Genomic DNA, 14,913 nt, shown 5'->3' on the forward strand with positions numbered 1-14,913 from the left:
GGATGAACAACTTTATTACTGGTATCTCTTTTCACGTAGCAAATTAAGAACTAGCCCGTGTGCAGGGCTGCTGGTCAGCAGAACAGGGACAGTCCGGGGAGCAGTAGGATCAACATGCTACAAGCCTGGGTGGCCAGGGACACACTCACATGTTTGGCAGCAGAATGGAGGTGAAAGCCCTCCACCAAGCAGTGAGCTCACACGGGTCTGACCACAGGGGTGCAAGCAAGGTGGACAGCTGGATTTGGTTGGAGGATTACAGCACTCTCTTGGCAGCCGGGATCCCATGCCGGAAGCCGAGCAGAGTGGCTGTCCCCAGAGGGTTTCACAACCAGGGGAAGCATTTTGAGGGGCGAGATCCCATCCTGAGCTAGTACAGACATTTGGGCACTCGAGGACACTAGGTACGTGCATAGCCAAGAGGCCACACAGAACGGGGTCTCCATTAAGGCGACAGACGGTGGGTTTCCCCCTTGGGGGGCACTGCTGGGAGAGAACTGCGGGGTAGCGACCCTCTTCCAGCCCCAGCCATCCCCGAGGGCAGATGACACACAGGCGAGCAGGGGGCCCTCCAGCACAGAAGCCAGGCATCCCCCCATTTCCAGAGGGTCTCAGCACTGATCCTGCCCTGTGCCAGGGTGACACTGTGTGCTGCCAGTCCACAACAGCAGGGATGGAGCCACTGGAGATGCTGCCAGCTGGACACAGCACTTTGCGCTGCCCGCAGTCCCGGCAGGCTGCCAGAGACATGGGGGACTTAGCGGCCGACCTCTGCAATGGGCGCTTCGGTCTGGTCTACCCTGTGCACCCTGCCCTGAAGGCAGCATCACTCCCCTGATGTCTCAGGAGCTGAGGAAATCTTTCGGGGCCCAGGGACAGCCAGCTCCAGCTTCTCTCCCGCTGCATGCTGATGGCACACAGGGGTGTTTGTACACTGCGAGGCCACTCCAGCCCTGAGGGATGTAAAAGCACGACACCACTCTGACAGAAAGGAGGGACAGGCAGGTAGTAAAGAGAAGTGACATTCTGTGTTGCTGTGACTACCGAGGTCCCTCTGTCCTGGCAACCTGTTGGCCTGTGGGGAAAGGACAGAACAATTTGGGGAAGGCACAGGGGATGTCCTGTGTCCTCTGCTAGAACCTGGGCTCGGGGAGGAAGACAAAAAGGCTGGGAGGAAAGGAGCCAACTGGGCTCAGCAGGGTGCCCTAGTGAGATGGGCTCAGCACCCAAAGGTGCTGAAGAAGGCATTTGCTTCCAGGAGCAGGCCCTTCGCGTAGACACGCAGGGTGTAGAAGAGGGTGACGAAGTCCTGAGTGCTGAAGAGGGTGTCAGCCAGGGCGAAGGCGAGTGTGGAGGGGATGAAGCCCCGGCCGTACTCCACCATCCAGGTACCTGCACTCCACTGCACTGATGTGGCCTCTCCCGCCTGATGCACAATGGTGTCCCCTGCCAAAACACACAAACAAGCATGGCTTCAATTGGCTGCCCCATATCACGCCCAAATGGGAGACACGGGATTAGGGCCTGCAGCGTTCAGCCTTCCAACCCACCCCAGCCTTTTTCCCTTTTCTCTTACTGCCACTCACTAAAATGCTAGGATGTGCCACTGGGGACCCAAACTGCTCTGAGTTCATGGCTTCTGTCAGCTCAAAGGGCGGGCCTCTAAAACAGCAAGAGGCTGTGCCCCAAGGACATGAGTGCAGCCCACAGGTCACCATACTGCTGCACTTACCTGGATAGTAGATCTCACTTCTGGTGGTCCCCTCCTTCCACTGCCGGAATGTCCCCGAGATGACGGTGTCAGAAATATCTGCCCAGTAGCGACCTGTGGGAGGACAGACAACACTGGCTCAGTGTCTCCCTGACAGGGACAGCACAGGAGCCCAAGTCTGAATCGTGGAGCAGGGGTGTCAGGATGGCAGCCCCAGTGCCTCAACACAACAAGAAGTGCCAATGGCTCTGGTACCCTCATTGTCTGAGTGAAGAGCCACATACCACCAGGCAGGGCTGCCTGATGTCCTTAAGCCCATCATTTCCAACTTCTTTGGCATTTGCTCCCTCCTGAAGCAGTGGGAGAAGAGATCCCTGCCATTGCCTGCCAGCTGGATGCAGAGTCCTGGCCACAGAGCAATGTCACACACAGGGACCTGCAGATGCTGCAGGACACCATAGGGGCTAGTCCCCTTGCAGGGAGTGTTTGGTCAGCACCATTCAGCCCATACAAGTAGCGAAGTAGCAGGCTTCCTGTGCTGGGCATATCATGGCCAGCTGCCCCTGAAAACACTGGAGTCGAAATAGCTTGGAGAACTCCCCTGCCCAGCAGCCCAGTCCCCCTGCTTACCCGAGTGTCCCCCAGTGTCAACAGCTGTCCCGAAGAGCAGCACGTATTCAGTGAGTGAGGCATGGAGCAGGCACATGGAGCCCATCCACCCGCCTGCATTCACAAACACCCACTGCAGGTCCTCATCTGGCAGGATGTGGCCTGGGTGCTTCTTTCGCAGCTCCACAATGATCTTGGAGAAAGCCAGCTCATGGTCCAGCCCTGCAGTACCCAGGGTCACTTTAAGTCCCTGGCACAGAAAAAGCTCAGCCGAGCACCCCCCACATGCCCTGCACAGCCACAGGGTCTCAGCACTCCCCTTGGAGAGGTCTGCCTAGGGAAGATATCTCCTCTCTCCAGCCCTCAGCTCCTGTTGACCCAGCTCCACCCCCTCCCTGGATGGCGATGGAGGATAAACACCGAGTGCTCCAGTCTGACAGCACATCCCAGGTGCTGGGCGATATGGGAGACACAAGCAAGGTGACAGTGCCCCTGTCCTGGAGACACGCAGCCCCGACCAAACTCCCTGTGCCCCATGAGGACACCTCCTTTCTGAAGCTCCAGGCCTGACCCACCTGGGGCTTCAGCCCCAATCAGGTTGGATGATGCCGCTGCCCTGGTGGTCCCCATCCCTCCCTTGCTCCAGTCCCATTTTCCACCCCCTTCCCCCACGTTCCCTGCTGCTGTTCCCCGGTACCGATCCTCTCCTTGTCCCAGTCCTGCTGCCCAGGCCCAACTCCCTGCCCCTTCCTGACCCGGGCCCCATTTCCCCCATGACCCCGGCTCCCCGTACCGGACTTTCCAGGTCCTTCGTGCCTGCTACGGCTCCCCCTTCCAGCCCAGGCCGCCGCTCCCCGCCACGTCCCCGGCCCCTCTCTCCATCCCCAACCTCTCGCCTATCCCCATCCCCACCCCCATCCCTCCTCGGCCCCGCTCCCCGCCGCCCCTCCGCGTCCCCACGAGCGGCGCGTACCCGCGTGGTGCCGGGCGAGTTGTGCGATCTCGGCGGGGGTGAACTCGTAGCGCTTGGCCGCCAGCCACCCCCGCAGCCCCTGCAGCACCAGCACCAGCGCGCCCAGCGCCAGCCCGGCCCGCAGCGCTCGCCGCCCCCACGCCGCGCCCATGCCGCGCTCCGCCGCCCCGGGCACCGGGAGCGGGACCCGGGCCGGGACCGCCCCCTCCGCGGCCACGCCACGCACGGCCCGCGCGGCTGCGCCGGCGCGGCGGGGCGGGGCGGCAGGCTGGAAGGGGCCGATCCCGCCGGGTTTCCGGGAGTGGGGAGTCATGGAGCCGATGCTGGCGGGGTCGGCGGAGGGGGGTGGCCGTTTCCGCGCCAGCGGTACGGATGGGGTTGCCTTCCGCCATCCTTCCCTTCAGATCCGCGGCGGAGCCCAGCACGACCCCGGGAAGCGGGAGCTGCGGGGACCTTCCCTGCCCAGAGCAGCGGGGCCCCCGAGCTGGGACAGGGAGGAAGGGGTGAAGCTGATGGAGGGCATAAAGCGGCGTGCAGACCGTCTTGCTTACCCCTTGAGCAGGACGGGGTGCGTGTACCCCCTTTGCGGGGGGGTCCGTTCCTGACGCCCCGCTGCTCTCCCTCCCCACAGAGCACCAGCACGTTCGGTACAACCCGCTGCGGGACGACTGGGTACTGGTATCGGCCCACCGGGTGAAGCGCCCTTGGCAGGGTCAGCTTGAGAAGCCGCCCCCCGAGAATGTGCCCCGCTGGGACCCCAAGAACCCCCTCTGCCCCGGGGCCACCCGGGCCAACGGCGAGGTACCACCAGGGACACAGGGACCCGGGCTTCCCCTGCCACCCCCTCCCTGCCTTCATACCATTTCTCACCCGGCAGGTGAACCCCAAGTACGAGGGTACTTTTGTCTTCCCAAATGACTTTCCTGCATTGCAGCCTGATGCTCCAGAGCCTGGTAACTTTGGGGAGTGGAGCATGCTGATGGGGACCCCTCGACTTGGGTCCTGGAGCTGCTGCAGGGTGGCCTGGAGAGGCTTGGGTTTTGCCTCAGCACCTTCTCCCTGCCCACTCTCTGTCCTTCCTCAGATGACAGTGATCACCCCTTGTTTCGAGCTGCCCCAGCCCAGGGTGTGTGGTAAGTACCTACGTGGCTCCAGCGGATTTGGGACACAATTTTTCAAGAACCTGTGGAATGGTGCTGGACTAGACCTGCTCCCCTATCCAGTGCCTATTCTGTACACGCCTGCTCAGTTTTGAGGTCATTTTGGGGGTTTTGGCTCTGCCCTTTGTCCCACTGCAGTCAGCAAAGCTGTGAGGGTCTCCAGAGACCCGCAGTCACAGCTGTGCATGTTTCCTCTACAGCAAGGTGATGTGTTTCCACCCCTGGTCAGACCTGACGCTGCCCCTCATGTCCCTGCCAGAGATCCGGGCTGTCATCGATGCGTGGGCAGAGCTGGCAACTGAGCTGGGTGCTTCCTACCCCTGGGTCCAGGTGTGGGGCTGGTGGGGGCTGGTGTTTTATGGATGAAGGTGGGAGGCCAGTGCTTGTTGCTCTCGCAGTACTTGGGGTTGGGAGCATCCTAGTTGTGTGTGGGTCTCCTGCTTTGTGCCCTTTGACTCTTTGTGCTCTTTGAGCCTTTGTGCCCTGCTGAGCCTTTCCGTGTGGGTGTGAGGCTCTGTTCTCCTGCAGGTTGCTTCCCTGCTGTGCTGGGGACACCATGATGGCCTGCAGTGGGGGCCCTGTGGCTGGGACCTGCTGGCTGCACCTCTTCCTCTTCTTGTAGATCTTTGAGAACAAGGGAGCGATGATGGGCTGCTCCAACCCGCACCCCCACTGCCAGGTGAGGCTGTCCCACCTGTGACCTGCCTAAACTACAGCTCCCTGTGGTGATCCTACAGCAAGCCCTGAGGGCAGATGTGAATGGCAATCCCCCTGCCCTGGTCCCAAAGCTTTTTACAGTGACGATAGCCCTGTGTCTGTCCTGTCACCTTCCCTCTGGGGACTGTCCCTTGTGGCTGCCACAGGCCAGACTCTCCACCTGGTGGCAGCAGGGACCTCCAGATGGGCAGCATGACTAGGGGTACCCCTGCAAGTGAGGGGTATGAGCACCTCAGTCCTGTGCCCCAATGTCCCTCCCAGGTGTGGGCCAGCAGCTTCCTCCCGAACGAGGCGCGCCTGGAGGACCAGACCCAACGCCAGCACCTGAGTCAGCACGGCATGCCCATGCTGCTGGAGTATGCTGAGCAGGAGGCTCGCCGGAAGGTAAAGGCATGGATATTGTCCATATCCCTTCCCTGGGAGTGGGTTGTGTGCTGGGGTGGGCTCCCCAGCCCCCAGGAGCTGGGCCGTAGGAGTGCCACAGTTGGGACTGTGTATGTCCCCATCAAGCACCACATGTAACACCTCCCTGCAGTGCTACTGGCTGGGGACAGAGTGGCTGGACAGCAGCCAGGCAGGAAAGGGATGTGGGGGTGCTGGTTGACGGCTGACTGAACATGAGCCAGCAGAGTGGCCAGGAAGGCCTATGGCACCTGGCCTGTATCAGGGATAGTGTGGCCAGTAGGACCAGGGAAGTCTTTCTTCCTCCATACTTGGCACTGGTGAGGCTCTGCCTTAAATACTGTGTCCAGTTCTGGACCCCCCAATTTAGGAAGGATGTTGAGATGCTCAAATTCATCTGGATAAGGGCAGCAAGGCTGGTAAAAGATCTGGAGCACAGACCCTATGAAGAACAGCTGAGGGAGCTGGGGGTGTTTAACCTTGAAAAAAGGAGGCTTAGGGGAGACCTTATCACTCTCTACAGTTACCTGAAAGGAGGTTTTTGTCAGCGGGGTTCAGTATCTTCTGCCAGGCAACCAGTGACAGGACAAGACAACACAGTCTTAAGCTATGCCAGGGGAACTTTAGGTTAGACATTGGGAAAAAATTCTTCGCTGAAATAGTAATTGTGCATTGGAATGGGCTGCCCAGGGAGGTGGTGGAGTCAAAAAGACTGGATGTGACACACAGGGTCACTTTGGTTTATTTGATAAGATGGTGTTAGATCATAGGTTGGACTTCATGATCTCAAAGGTCTTTTCCAACCTAAGTAATTTTGTGATTCTGTGCCCTGCAGGAACGGCTGGTGGTGGAGAATGCAGACTGGCTGGTTGTGGTGCCATACTGGGCTACGTGGCCCTACCAGACCCTGCTGCTGCCCCGTCGCCATGTTTGTCGCCTGCAGGACCTCAGTGACAGTGAGAAGGACAGTGAGTGGCTCTGAGCTTTGTTGTACCCCATCCCATGTCCTCTGGGCTTGACCTTTGTTAGGAGGCAGCCATGCTGGTGCTGGAGGGCTTATGTCCTTGGGGTGGGGGCTGCCGAGCTTAACTGAGGAGGGAAATGTCACCTCTGTTTTGTTAGATTAAGAACTAATTGTTCAGGCACTGCCAGCACTGCTGGTGGGACTCGTGTCCTTTTGGGGTGATGAAGGACATGGTGCTCCCTGCTTTGTTGGGGGCTTCTCCTGCTGCATTGCTCGGGCTCCCTGTGTGGGTGGGGAGGGGCGGGATTCACCAAGTGCATCCCTCCTGCCTGTCACTGATGTCCACCCAGAGAGAGGTGCTACGGGTGACCCCACTCCACACCTGGCAAGCTGCTGGCCACCTCAAGATGTGAATCACTGTTGCTTTTCTGCAGGCCTGGCCTCCATCATGCAGAGGCTGCTCATCAAGTACGACAACCTCTTTGAAGTCTCCTTCCCATACTCCATGGGTTGGCATGGTGAGTGGCATGGCTCCACAATCCTCTCATCCACTTCCCCGTCCCCTCCGTGCATCTCACGCAGTGCCTCCACCCACTGCAGGAGCCCCTACAGGTACCTTCCTGGAGGAGGATTGCAGGCACTGGCAACTCCATGCCCACTATTACCCCCCGCTGCTGCGCTCCGCCACCGTCCGCAAGTTTATGGTGGGATATGAGATGCTGGCGCAGGCACAGAGGGACCTCACCCCGGAGCAGGTGAGTGCAGCTCAGGGGGACTGGGGGAGCCTGGGGGTTGTGTGCCAGGGCAGTCCCTGGGACCAGCCCCTGGCTGTCCCTTGTGCTGTGCCCTGCAGGCAGCTGAGCGCCTGAGGAGCCTCCCTGAGGTGCACTACAAGAAGAGGGCCGAGGAGGGGTGATGCAGCAGAGCATCCAGTCCTAGGATGTGAGTGTGAGGGGTGTTCTTATTGCTTTCCACCACTACCTGTAAGGAGGTCAGGTCATAGACAGGTGGGGGTTGTTCTTTTCTCCCAGATAACTAATGATAGGATAGGAGGGAGCCGCCTGAAGTTGTGCTAGGGGAGGTTTAGATTGGGTGTTGGGGAATATTTCTTCACTGAAAGGGTGGTCAGACATTGGAACAGGCTGCCCACAGAAGTAGTGGAATCACTGTTTTCCGGGAAGTATTAAAAAAAAATGCGTAAATGTGGCACTTAGTGACATGGTTTGGTGGTGGGCTTGACAGTGCTACGCTAACAGTAGAAGTTTAAGCTTGTATCGTTTGGTGTGCTCAGTAAGGCCCCGAATCAGCTGGGAGTGGTGAGAACCAGGGTCTGGGAATTCATGTCAGTTGTGAGCCCTCTGAGCTCCCAGATTCTCCTGAACCTTGTCACAGCTTGGCTGGTTTTTGAGACTGGTTTTGCCTGTTTGGGGACTTGGGGCCTAATCCCGTGGCATCCTTGTGTAGGTGGTGTTCCTTGTCTCTTCCACCATCCCAGGCTCTGTCTTCTGCCCCCATGGCATGCTCCTACCACCACTAAAGGGCTTACCCTTCTTACCAGTCCAGTCACCCTGGTGGGACTGGGAGTTCTTCTGCCCCATGGAGGGGCACAACTCCCCTGGAAAATAAAACCTGGAAGCAAAGTGCCTCTACCTGTGCTCTTGTGGCTCTCGGCCCTAGGTGGGAGGTTTGGGGTCCCTGGTGAAGACCCTCAGCTGCTGGTGGTGGCAGGGGGTAACACGGGGCTCAGGGGATCTGCTGGCAGCCCAACACCTTTTGCTCCTGTCCCTGCCTCTGCACTGCCTCCTCTTCCTCCCTGGGGGGAGCTCTGTGTCTGTCTCTGAGTGCTGCAGGCCTGTGGAGGAGTGGGTAAAAGGGAGGAGGAATGGATGCAGCCCAAGGCTTAGCCAGCTCCTGGGAGAGGGCTGAGCCCTGGCAGACTGGCTGCACGGAGGTTGCTGGCTGAGGTTCTCGGCCCTGGAACTGTTTCTCTTCATCCTCTCTGGCTGGGACTGCTGTGCAGCAGCCCTCATGCTGCCTGCTGCAGATACAGGGGCTGCTGGGATGCAGACGAGGGCTGGTTCATCACTCCCCTGGGAGCTGCCAGGGAATCCAGCTCTCTTCCTGGGTCTGCTCCCTTCTTCATTGTGCCCACCCATGGGGTGGGATAGTTGCAGCCTGGACCCTGGGCCGAGCTGGGGGATATTCTATTCACCTCTGTCTGTGCTCTCCTCTCCTTCCTCCAGGAAAGCCCTGGGACTCTGCAGGGGTAGGTGAGGGACAGTAATGGGGGGAATGCGAAGCACTGTGTACTCTCACGTCTTCACATATTGTTTTTATTTGTCACCAATGAGCCATTCTCACAACTCTCTAATGAGACCCCTCTCCTTCGTCGAATCTGTTAGTGCCTTCCTGGGGGCAAAAAATACCTTGCAAGGAGAGAAATGCTCTCCTACTTCCAAGACAACAGTTCATGGGGAGGGCTTTGTTCCCTGTGCTCTCTCTGTGCATTGCTCCCCCGTCTGTATCCATGGGGCTGGGACAGATGGAAGGGTCTCCTGACCTTTGTGATGCTGGATGCCCTCCTGCATGCTGGTCCTATCTTTCTGCCTGATTGCCTCGTCCCAGAGCCACAAACTGCCCTCACCTGACCTCAGTGCTCCCCAAGCGCTATGGAGAGGGGCTGGTGGCTGACCCTTGAGTTTGGAGGGGTCATTGTACCCAGCATCCCTCACCAGGGCATCTGCGCTGCCCAGATGGGAATCTGGCCTCTTGCAAAACTGATTTCTCCCCTCCTGGGACAAGCAGAGTCCGTTTGGTTCTCTGCCACCATCCAGATCGTGAGCCCTTTCCATTGCAACCGGTGCCTCTGCTCCACCTGCCCAACTTCCCCGCTTGTTCTCCAGGGTCCTGGGAAAGCGGCAACAAATTGCCTTAAGTGTGGCAATCCAGCTCGGAGTAATTAGCCACTGAACCGGTTGTAACGAAGCTAGTCATCTCCCTGCACGCACAGTTAGCTCTGATTTAATGGCCCGGCGGCTCCCAGCCTGGGCTGCCACGCCTCAGCCCGCGGCCGTAAATGAATCTTGCAGTTAAGTCAAGCGGTATTAAACTTTACAGTCGCCGTCTTTAAAAACAGGACTCTCTCCAATAAATCAGGGCAAGTGGGATTGTAAATATCGAGGCAGGATCCATATTGCTTAATTAAACAGCACCTAATGAACAGTCTGTTTGTTGTGTTGTGATTTAGGATGGAGGCTGGGGAGACAGTGCGTGCTGAAGAGGGCTGGTGCCTGTGCCAGGGTGCCCTCTGCTGCAGGTACCAGCTGCTCAAGTTTATCTGCTGCTAAAAAATCTTAAAAGTGGCCTGAGAATTTTTATTTTTATTTATTTTTATTTTTTTAAAATTTTAATTAAAACAACATCCCACGCCCTGAAATCTGGAACAGAAGTTTCAGATGAAAACAGCTGTTAGAGGAGGAAGAGGAGGGGTACACCCAGGTGTGAGAGCTTGACCCTGGTTATGCTGAGCTCCCCACTTCCTCACAACAGATCCAACCTCCTCTTGCCCTCATACTTTTAGCTTGTGCATGGTGGTATGGAAGGCTGCAATGGAGCAATGAGCCTTTCCCATGGCACAGGGAGTCATCAGGGTGGTGCAAATGGAGCTGCTGGGGATGGAAAGGCATTGCAATTCATAGGAACCATCTCTGGTGAGCTGTAAAGCTCAAAGCCTTTTATATTTTGGTAGTTGCAGTCCAGTTGTAATCAAAAAGTGATTTATTGCAGGGAGATTTAAAAAGTCTAGCTGATGAGGGATGAGGGAGTGGAGGGCCTGCAGGGTCCCCAGCTGTTGTTCTTGACCTGGGAGCATCAAAGGGAAACTGAGGCCCATTGGGGTTCCCCATAAGGATGTTCCTTGATGCTGTTTCATTTCTCCAGGGGAGCTGCTGGAAATCCTAGGAGAGGTATCTCTGTAACTGGGTCATCCTTGTCCTGAGTTTCCGTCTCACAACGTGAGGGCAGAAATGTCCTCTGCAATTGCTGCCCTGAGCTGCTCTGGAAGAATAAACAGGGCAGGTGGTGGGGAGAATGAGAGGAACTCAAGCATAGAGTTAATGTATTAAAATCCACTGGGGTCCCATAGAGGTGTGTGGACCCTCTGTGGTGCATTAATGGGTCTGTGAGGGATTAGGAAAGGGACAGAATGCTGCTGCACTGGGCTAGCACAAGTGCTGGCAGTGCTCTGCAAGGAGCAAAGGATTCACCCAGTGGGGGATTCAGAGATGCAGAGATGCTTGAGGGGGTGTGGTCAGGAATTTATTTTCATTTCAGTCCCATTTTCTGATGCCACTGAAAGAAATGGGTCAATCTGCCAAGGGATGTGGCTTCCCCAAAGCTCCTGGAGCTTTGTCTCTACTGAAATGAGCTGGTCCTTGCCTGGGTTGTAGCAGTGGCTGTGTCCATCGTTGTGCCTGCCCTGCGTCTTTGGGAGACCCAGAGCACACCCAGCTCTGACACTGTCTCCTTCTGTGGCGAGGGTGAGCCCTGGGATGCCAGTCTGGGAGGCAGCCCTGGTGGACAGAGACCATTTGGCATGAGCACTTCATGGTAGAAGGCAACTGCTGGAGGCAGATTCATCACCTTTGAGTGTCCATGTCCTTGGCACCTTCCAAAGGCTGCAGAGCTGCAGACAAGCTGCAGATCCTGAGTCCCCAGTCCTGCCCACCCCTCTCTTCCTCTTCCCCGTGCCTTCCAGTGCAGGTGAGACAATAAAATATTGAGCAATGGAAGGTAATCTGTGAGTAGTGTGTTTTAATCAGAAAAAAAAAGTTACGAGTCGAGGCCTGCTGGCTCCTGTCATGCTGCAGTTTTACTGTCCTTTCTGATACCAGGTTAATGGCTGTCATTCCATTCCAGTTTTACTGTTGGATTTGCCCTTATTGTTGAGGTTCTCCTTGTCTGCTGCTGCCTGTGACTGAGTACAGGTTTTGGCAATGAAATAAGAAAGAAATTAGTAAATTTTTAGGGAGGAAGAGAGGAAGGATGAAAGGAAGAAATGGAAAAGGAGAGAGAAAGGAAGGAGAGGAGGGTGGGAAACAGGGAGGGAGAGAAGGCTAAATCCCTCCCATTTCTAATAAAAGACATCATCAGGCACTTACCATGAAAACAATTAATAATTTTAAGCAAATGCTAAACATTCTGGTGTACTGAAGCACACGGGCTCCATGCAGTGGGGAGATTTTGTGTGCCAGGAGAATGCAAATCAAAACTCAGACCCCTTTTAGATCTTGTCTTAGCTGGCCATGCAAGAGCAGCTGGGGCAGTGAAGAGTACCCAGTTTGTCCTTCCTGCAAGGCATTTTCAGAGCCCTTGGGGACTATGAGTTGTGGGATGGCTGCTAGTCCCAGGTGGACACAGTGGCATGTCTGGATGCTGCCTAGGAAGCTCTGCATGGATTTCAGGATGGCAGCCCCAAGGTTGGAATTTAGTTGGTTAATCATTTGTTAATACTTGTAATTAAATACTATCACATTACAACATCTATGTGTTCAGTAAGCACTGGCTCCTGAAATTTCCTGCATGCCTGGTGTTGGGGAGGTGCCTTGGGGCTTCAGCTCTTGGCAGTGGGGACCTGTCCTTGCATGTGGTTTTAGCCTTTCCCATCCGGGGACCACATCCTAGAGTCAGTGGCCTCTGTTTAGAGCAAGAGAAACAACAGGAACGTCAGATTCCAGCTGGATTTGACCCAAACCAAACTATCTGGGGACAGAGGGGAGCAGGTATGGATGGGAGAGCAGGGGCCTGGTCTGGGATAGGGGCAGCCAAAGGTAAGGTAATCTTTGACTGCAAAAGGGAGTTATCCACCAGCAGTGCAGATGCTGGGAGAAGGCTGCAGCCCTTGCAGCACTCAGGATCTGGTGTGGCTCAGATTGGGCACCCTGGCTGTGCCTGGCACACCCCTGCTGCTGGAGCCAGCTGTGAAAGCTCACAGACATCTGTGCCTGCCCTGTGGGGAGGGATCCCCCTTCACTCTGATGTTCCAGAGAAGAAATCTCTACATATTTTCTAATTATCATGAGTGATGCTGAGAAGTCTGCTACAAAGCCCCAGGAGCAGTGAGACATTGCAATGCCGGGATGTATCCGAGGTGGAAAATCATTCCCTGGGGTGTGCCTGGGCATGAGGTGACTCCTGCCAAAAGCAGAGCCCTTGGGAGAGAGGAGGAAGTGGAGAGATACTAATTAGATGCTAATAAGTGAGTAATTAGTAGATCTCCTGCCTCCTTGGTGCCCCTGGGGCTCCTTGCCCAGCTCCAAGCCAAACCACCTGCTTCAATGTACCTAAGGTGGTTTGAGCCCCACAGGCTATGGCTGGAGCATGGATGAACCAGCTGCTGCTCCCCATGCACAGTGACAAGCTCGACCACAACAAAATGTCCTCATAAATTGCCCCCATGAAATGAAACTTGACAAATAAAAGCTGAAAGTCCATTTGCAGCCCGTTTGCTTCTAGCGTTAATTCCTCAGTTATTTTGCCTGCATTTTTCTCTGTATCACGGCAGCTCCTCCACTCCCTCATGGCTTTGTGCTTGGGCAGGGAGCCAGGACTCCTGGGCTGCCTGTGCTGTCCCTGTGGAAAAGGCGCTGCCCCCCTGTCTTGTGCCTCAGTTTCCCCATGGTTCTAACAGGATCAGTTGCACAGAGGCCAGACCTCATTGGCTGACCTGGCAGTGGGAGCCCCCGTGAGAGCCCTGCAGATGCCTCTGGGCTTTTGTAGGGTCCTTGGGTCATCCTCAGTGTGACACCTTTGCAGTTCCTCTGGCTCAAGTCTCGAAGAAACTAAGAAAAAAGGTTTCCCTGCTGCCCCAAAACAATGCTGTGCAACAAACCCCTGAGTTAGCACACCCAAACTGCCGGCTTAATATTTAATTCAGCCAACTTTAAAAAAAAATCTAGTTTTAATTTAATTTGTAAAATCAAGTTTTTAATTCTCACACAGGCAAGAAACAGAATGAGAGCGAAGCCAGGATGGATCCCCAGGATGCCAGCTTGCTTTTTAACCCTTCCCATCCTGCTTTCAAATTCCTCTTGGGATCAGAGATGCTCAAAAACCCTCTGTCTGATTCCAGCTGCTTCCAATATGCTTCAGTAACAGCAGGACCCTGCTCCATCACAGCCTGTCAGGTCACCTCAGAAGTAGCAAATCCATTGGCACAGGAGAATAGGAATGACCCCCAGCCTCTGCTGGGGTCTAAAATTCCCTCCACCCTGGAAAGGACTAGCCGACACATCAGGAACTTGGAATGATTATGATAAAACCTGTGGGACACCAAGGGCATCACTATGATTTGTGCTGTCTAAATGTTAATCAGAATAATAATGCCTATTGAGACAGCTGTTTTAAAAGGCTGTGATGTCGGAGTAAAAATTCCAATAAAACTCTATTAGCCCTTCCTCGTTACACTAATGGTGCCTGCTGCTAAAAGCCCCCTGCTAAAGACACCCGTATTAATGGGCTTATTACAGGAAATAAAATCTGAGGCTGAACATTACAGTGAAGTCTGATTAATTCAGCAAGGTAATCTTTTTTTTCTTCCCCCTCCTCTCTGCCTATTCTTTTTCTCCCCCTCTTTATTTAATGAATGTACTTCTTGAACTGCCAACTTTTGAGCTTTTCATGGAGTTTGCGGATGATTTTAAACTGATCTTGTTCACAAAGTGATGAATCTTTGAGCCAGCTCCTGGTACAGACGGGGGAGGGAATATCTCCATCAAATCAGGGAAGAGGAAAATCAGCCAGGCTAGGACTGAAGAGGTTAGAGAGAGGGGAACAATGGATATCCCAGGGATATCCACCTGGAGTTGTGGCTTGTGGTCTGGAACAACCCATTGCATGTCACCAGGCAGGTGCATGTGACATTGGCCAAGGTGAAGTTGCGGGGGGTAAGTAGCATCTGCCTTCAGCTGCTCATTCCTATCCTCTCTTGGCCTGATTTATCCCCCTTTGTTGTCACCTCTGTCCCTGCAGGAAGGTTTGCCTGGGTCTCCTGTTTGCAGGTGGCATCCCCAAGCCAGTGTAGTATCACCTGGTGAGGCTGGCACCCTGGGCTCATGCTGAGAGGCAGAAACACTCTGACAGACACACCACTATTCATTCAGGCTATAAATAACTCCCATAAAAATCCTCTTTTGTGTTCAGCCAAATGCTGCCAATGGGAAAGGAGACTGCATCTATTTTATGGGCGGCTGGAAGCCGGCTTTGCATTTTTCTGGCTCACGTAATCTCACAGGTACCCTCGTTTCTTTTCTTTTTTAACAGACTTTTGATTCACGTTCCTTCCAGCCAAGTTTAATTATGACTTTGGCTCCTGCTGCCC

At 55.2% G+C, this 14,913-nt stretch overlaps 2 protein-coding genes across 3 annotated transcripts; one reads left to right on the top strand and one right to left on the bottom strand.

The window, feature by feature from the left end:
- Nucleotides 1-3,495, bottom strand: SIGMAR1 (sigma non-opioid intracellular receptor 1). Its single transcript, XM_066180949.1, has 4 exons — nt 3,294-3,495; nt 2,342-2,542; nt 1,733-1,825; nt 1-1,446 (listed from the first exon to the last, which is right to left on the bottom strand). The coding sequence occupies exons 1-4, from the start codon at nt 3,442-3,444 to the stop codon at nt 1,220-1,222; spliced, it is 672 nt and encodes a 223-aa protein (XP_066037046.1). The 5' UTR covers nt 3,445-3,495; the 3' UTR covers nt 1-1,219.
- A 78-nt stretch (nt 3,496-3,573) lies between these two features.
- GALT (galactose-1-phosphate uridylyltransferase) lies at nt 3,574-14,075 on the top strand. 2 transcript variants are annotated; one of them, XM_066182303.1, is made up of 12 exons: nt 3,574-3,659; nt 3,925-4,094; nt 4,171-4,246; nt 4,378-4,426; nt 4,654-4,783; nt 5,076-5,132; nt 5,432-5,554; nt 6,408-6,540; nt 6,971-7,054; nt 7,137-7,291; nt 7,390-7,478; nt 13,536-14,075. In XM_066182303.1, exons 1-11 carry the CDS (start codon nt 3,605-3,607, stop codon nt 7,450-7,452), a joined length of 1,095 nt encoding a protein of 364 aa, XP_066038400.1. In that variant the 5' UTR covers nt 3,574-3,604; the 3' UTR covers nt 7,453-7,478; nt 13,536-14,075. The 2 variants fall into 2 exon arrangements, with proteins under 2 accessions (XP_066038400.1, XP_066038399.1); XM_066182302.1 differs by lacking the exon at nt 13,536-14,075 and adding an exon at nt 8,001-8,181.
- The last annotated feature ends 838 nt before the right edge of the window (nt 14,076-14,913 follow it).

The sequence above is a fragment of the Chamaea fasciata genome, unplaced genomic scaffold (assembly GCF_029207755.1).
Source record: "Chamaea fasciata isolate MVZ Bird 193981 ecotype frontalis unplaced genomic scaffold, bChaFas1.0.hap1 SCAF_4, whole genome shotgun sequence".
NCBI classification, from domain to species: domain Eukaryota; kingdom Metazoa; phylum Chordata; class Aves; order Passeriformes; family Sylviidae; genus Chamaea; species Chamaea fasciata.

Bases quoted from the DNA above. Each gene is read 5' to 3' on its own strand.
- SIGMAR1 (XM_066180949.1), bottom strand. From the start codon at position 3,444: ATGGGCGCGGCGTGGGGGCGGCGAGCGCTGCGGGCCGGGCTGGCGCTG. The intron at 1,826-2,341 runs GTAAGCAGGGGG...GTCCTCCCACAG, and splicing joins TGACACTGGGGGACACTCGG to GTCGCTACTGGGCAGATATT. The intron at 1,447-1,732 runs GTAAGTGCAGCA...GTGTTTTGGCAG, and splicing joins AAGTGAGATCTACTATCCAG to GGGACACCATTGTGCATCAG.
- GALT (XM_066182303.1), top strand. From the start codon at position 3,605: ATGGAGCCGATGCTGGCGGGGTCGGCGGAGGGGGGTGGCCGTTTCCGC. The intron at 3,660-3,924 runs GTACGGATGGGG...CCCTCCCCACAG, and splicing joins TGGCCGTTTCCGCGCCAGCG to AGCACCAGCACGTTCGGTAC. The intron at 6,541-6,970 runs GTGAGTGGCTCT...GCTTTTCTGCAG, and splicing joins CAGTGACAGTGAGAAGGACA to GCCTGGCCTCCATCATGCAG.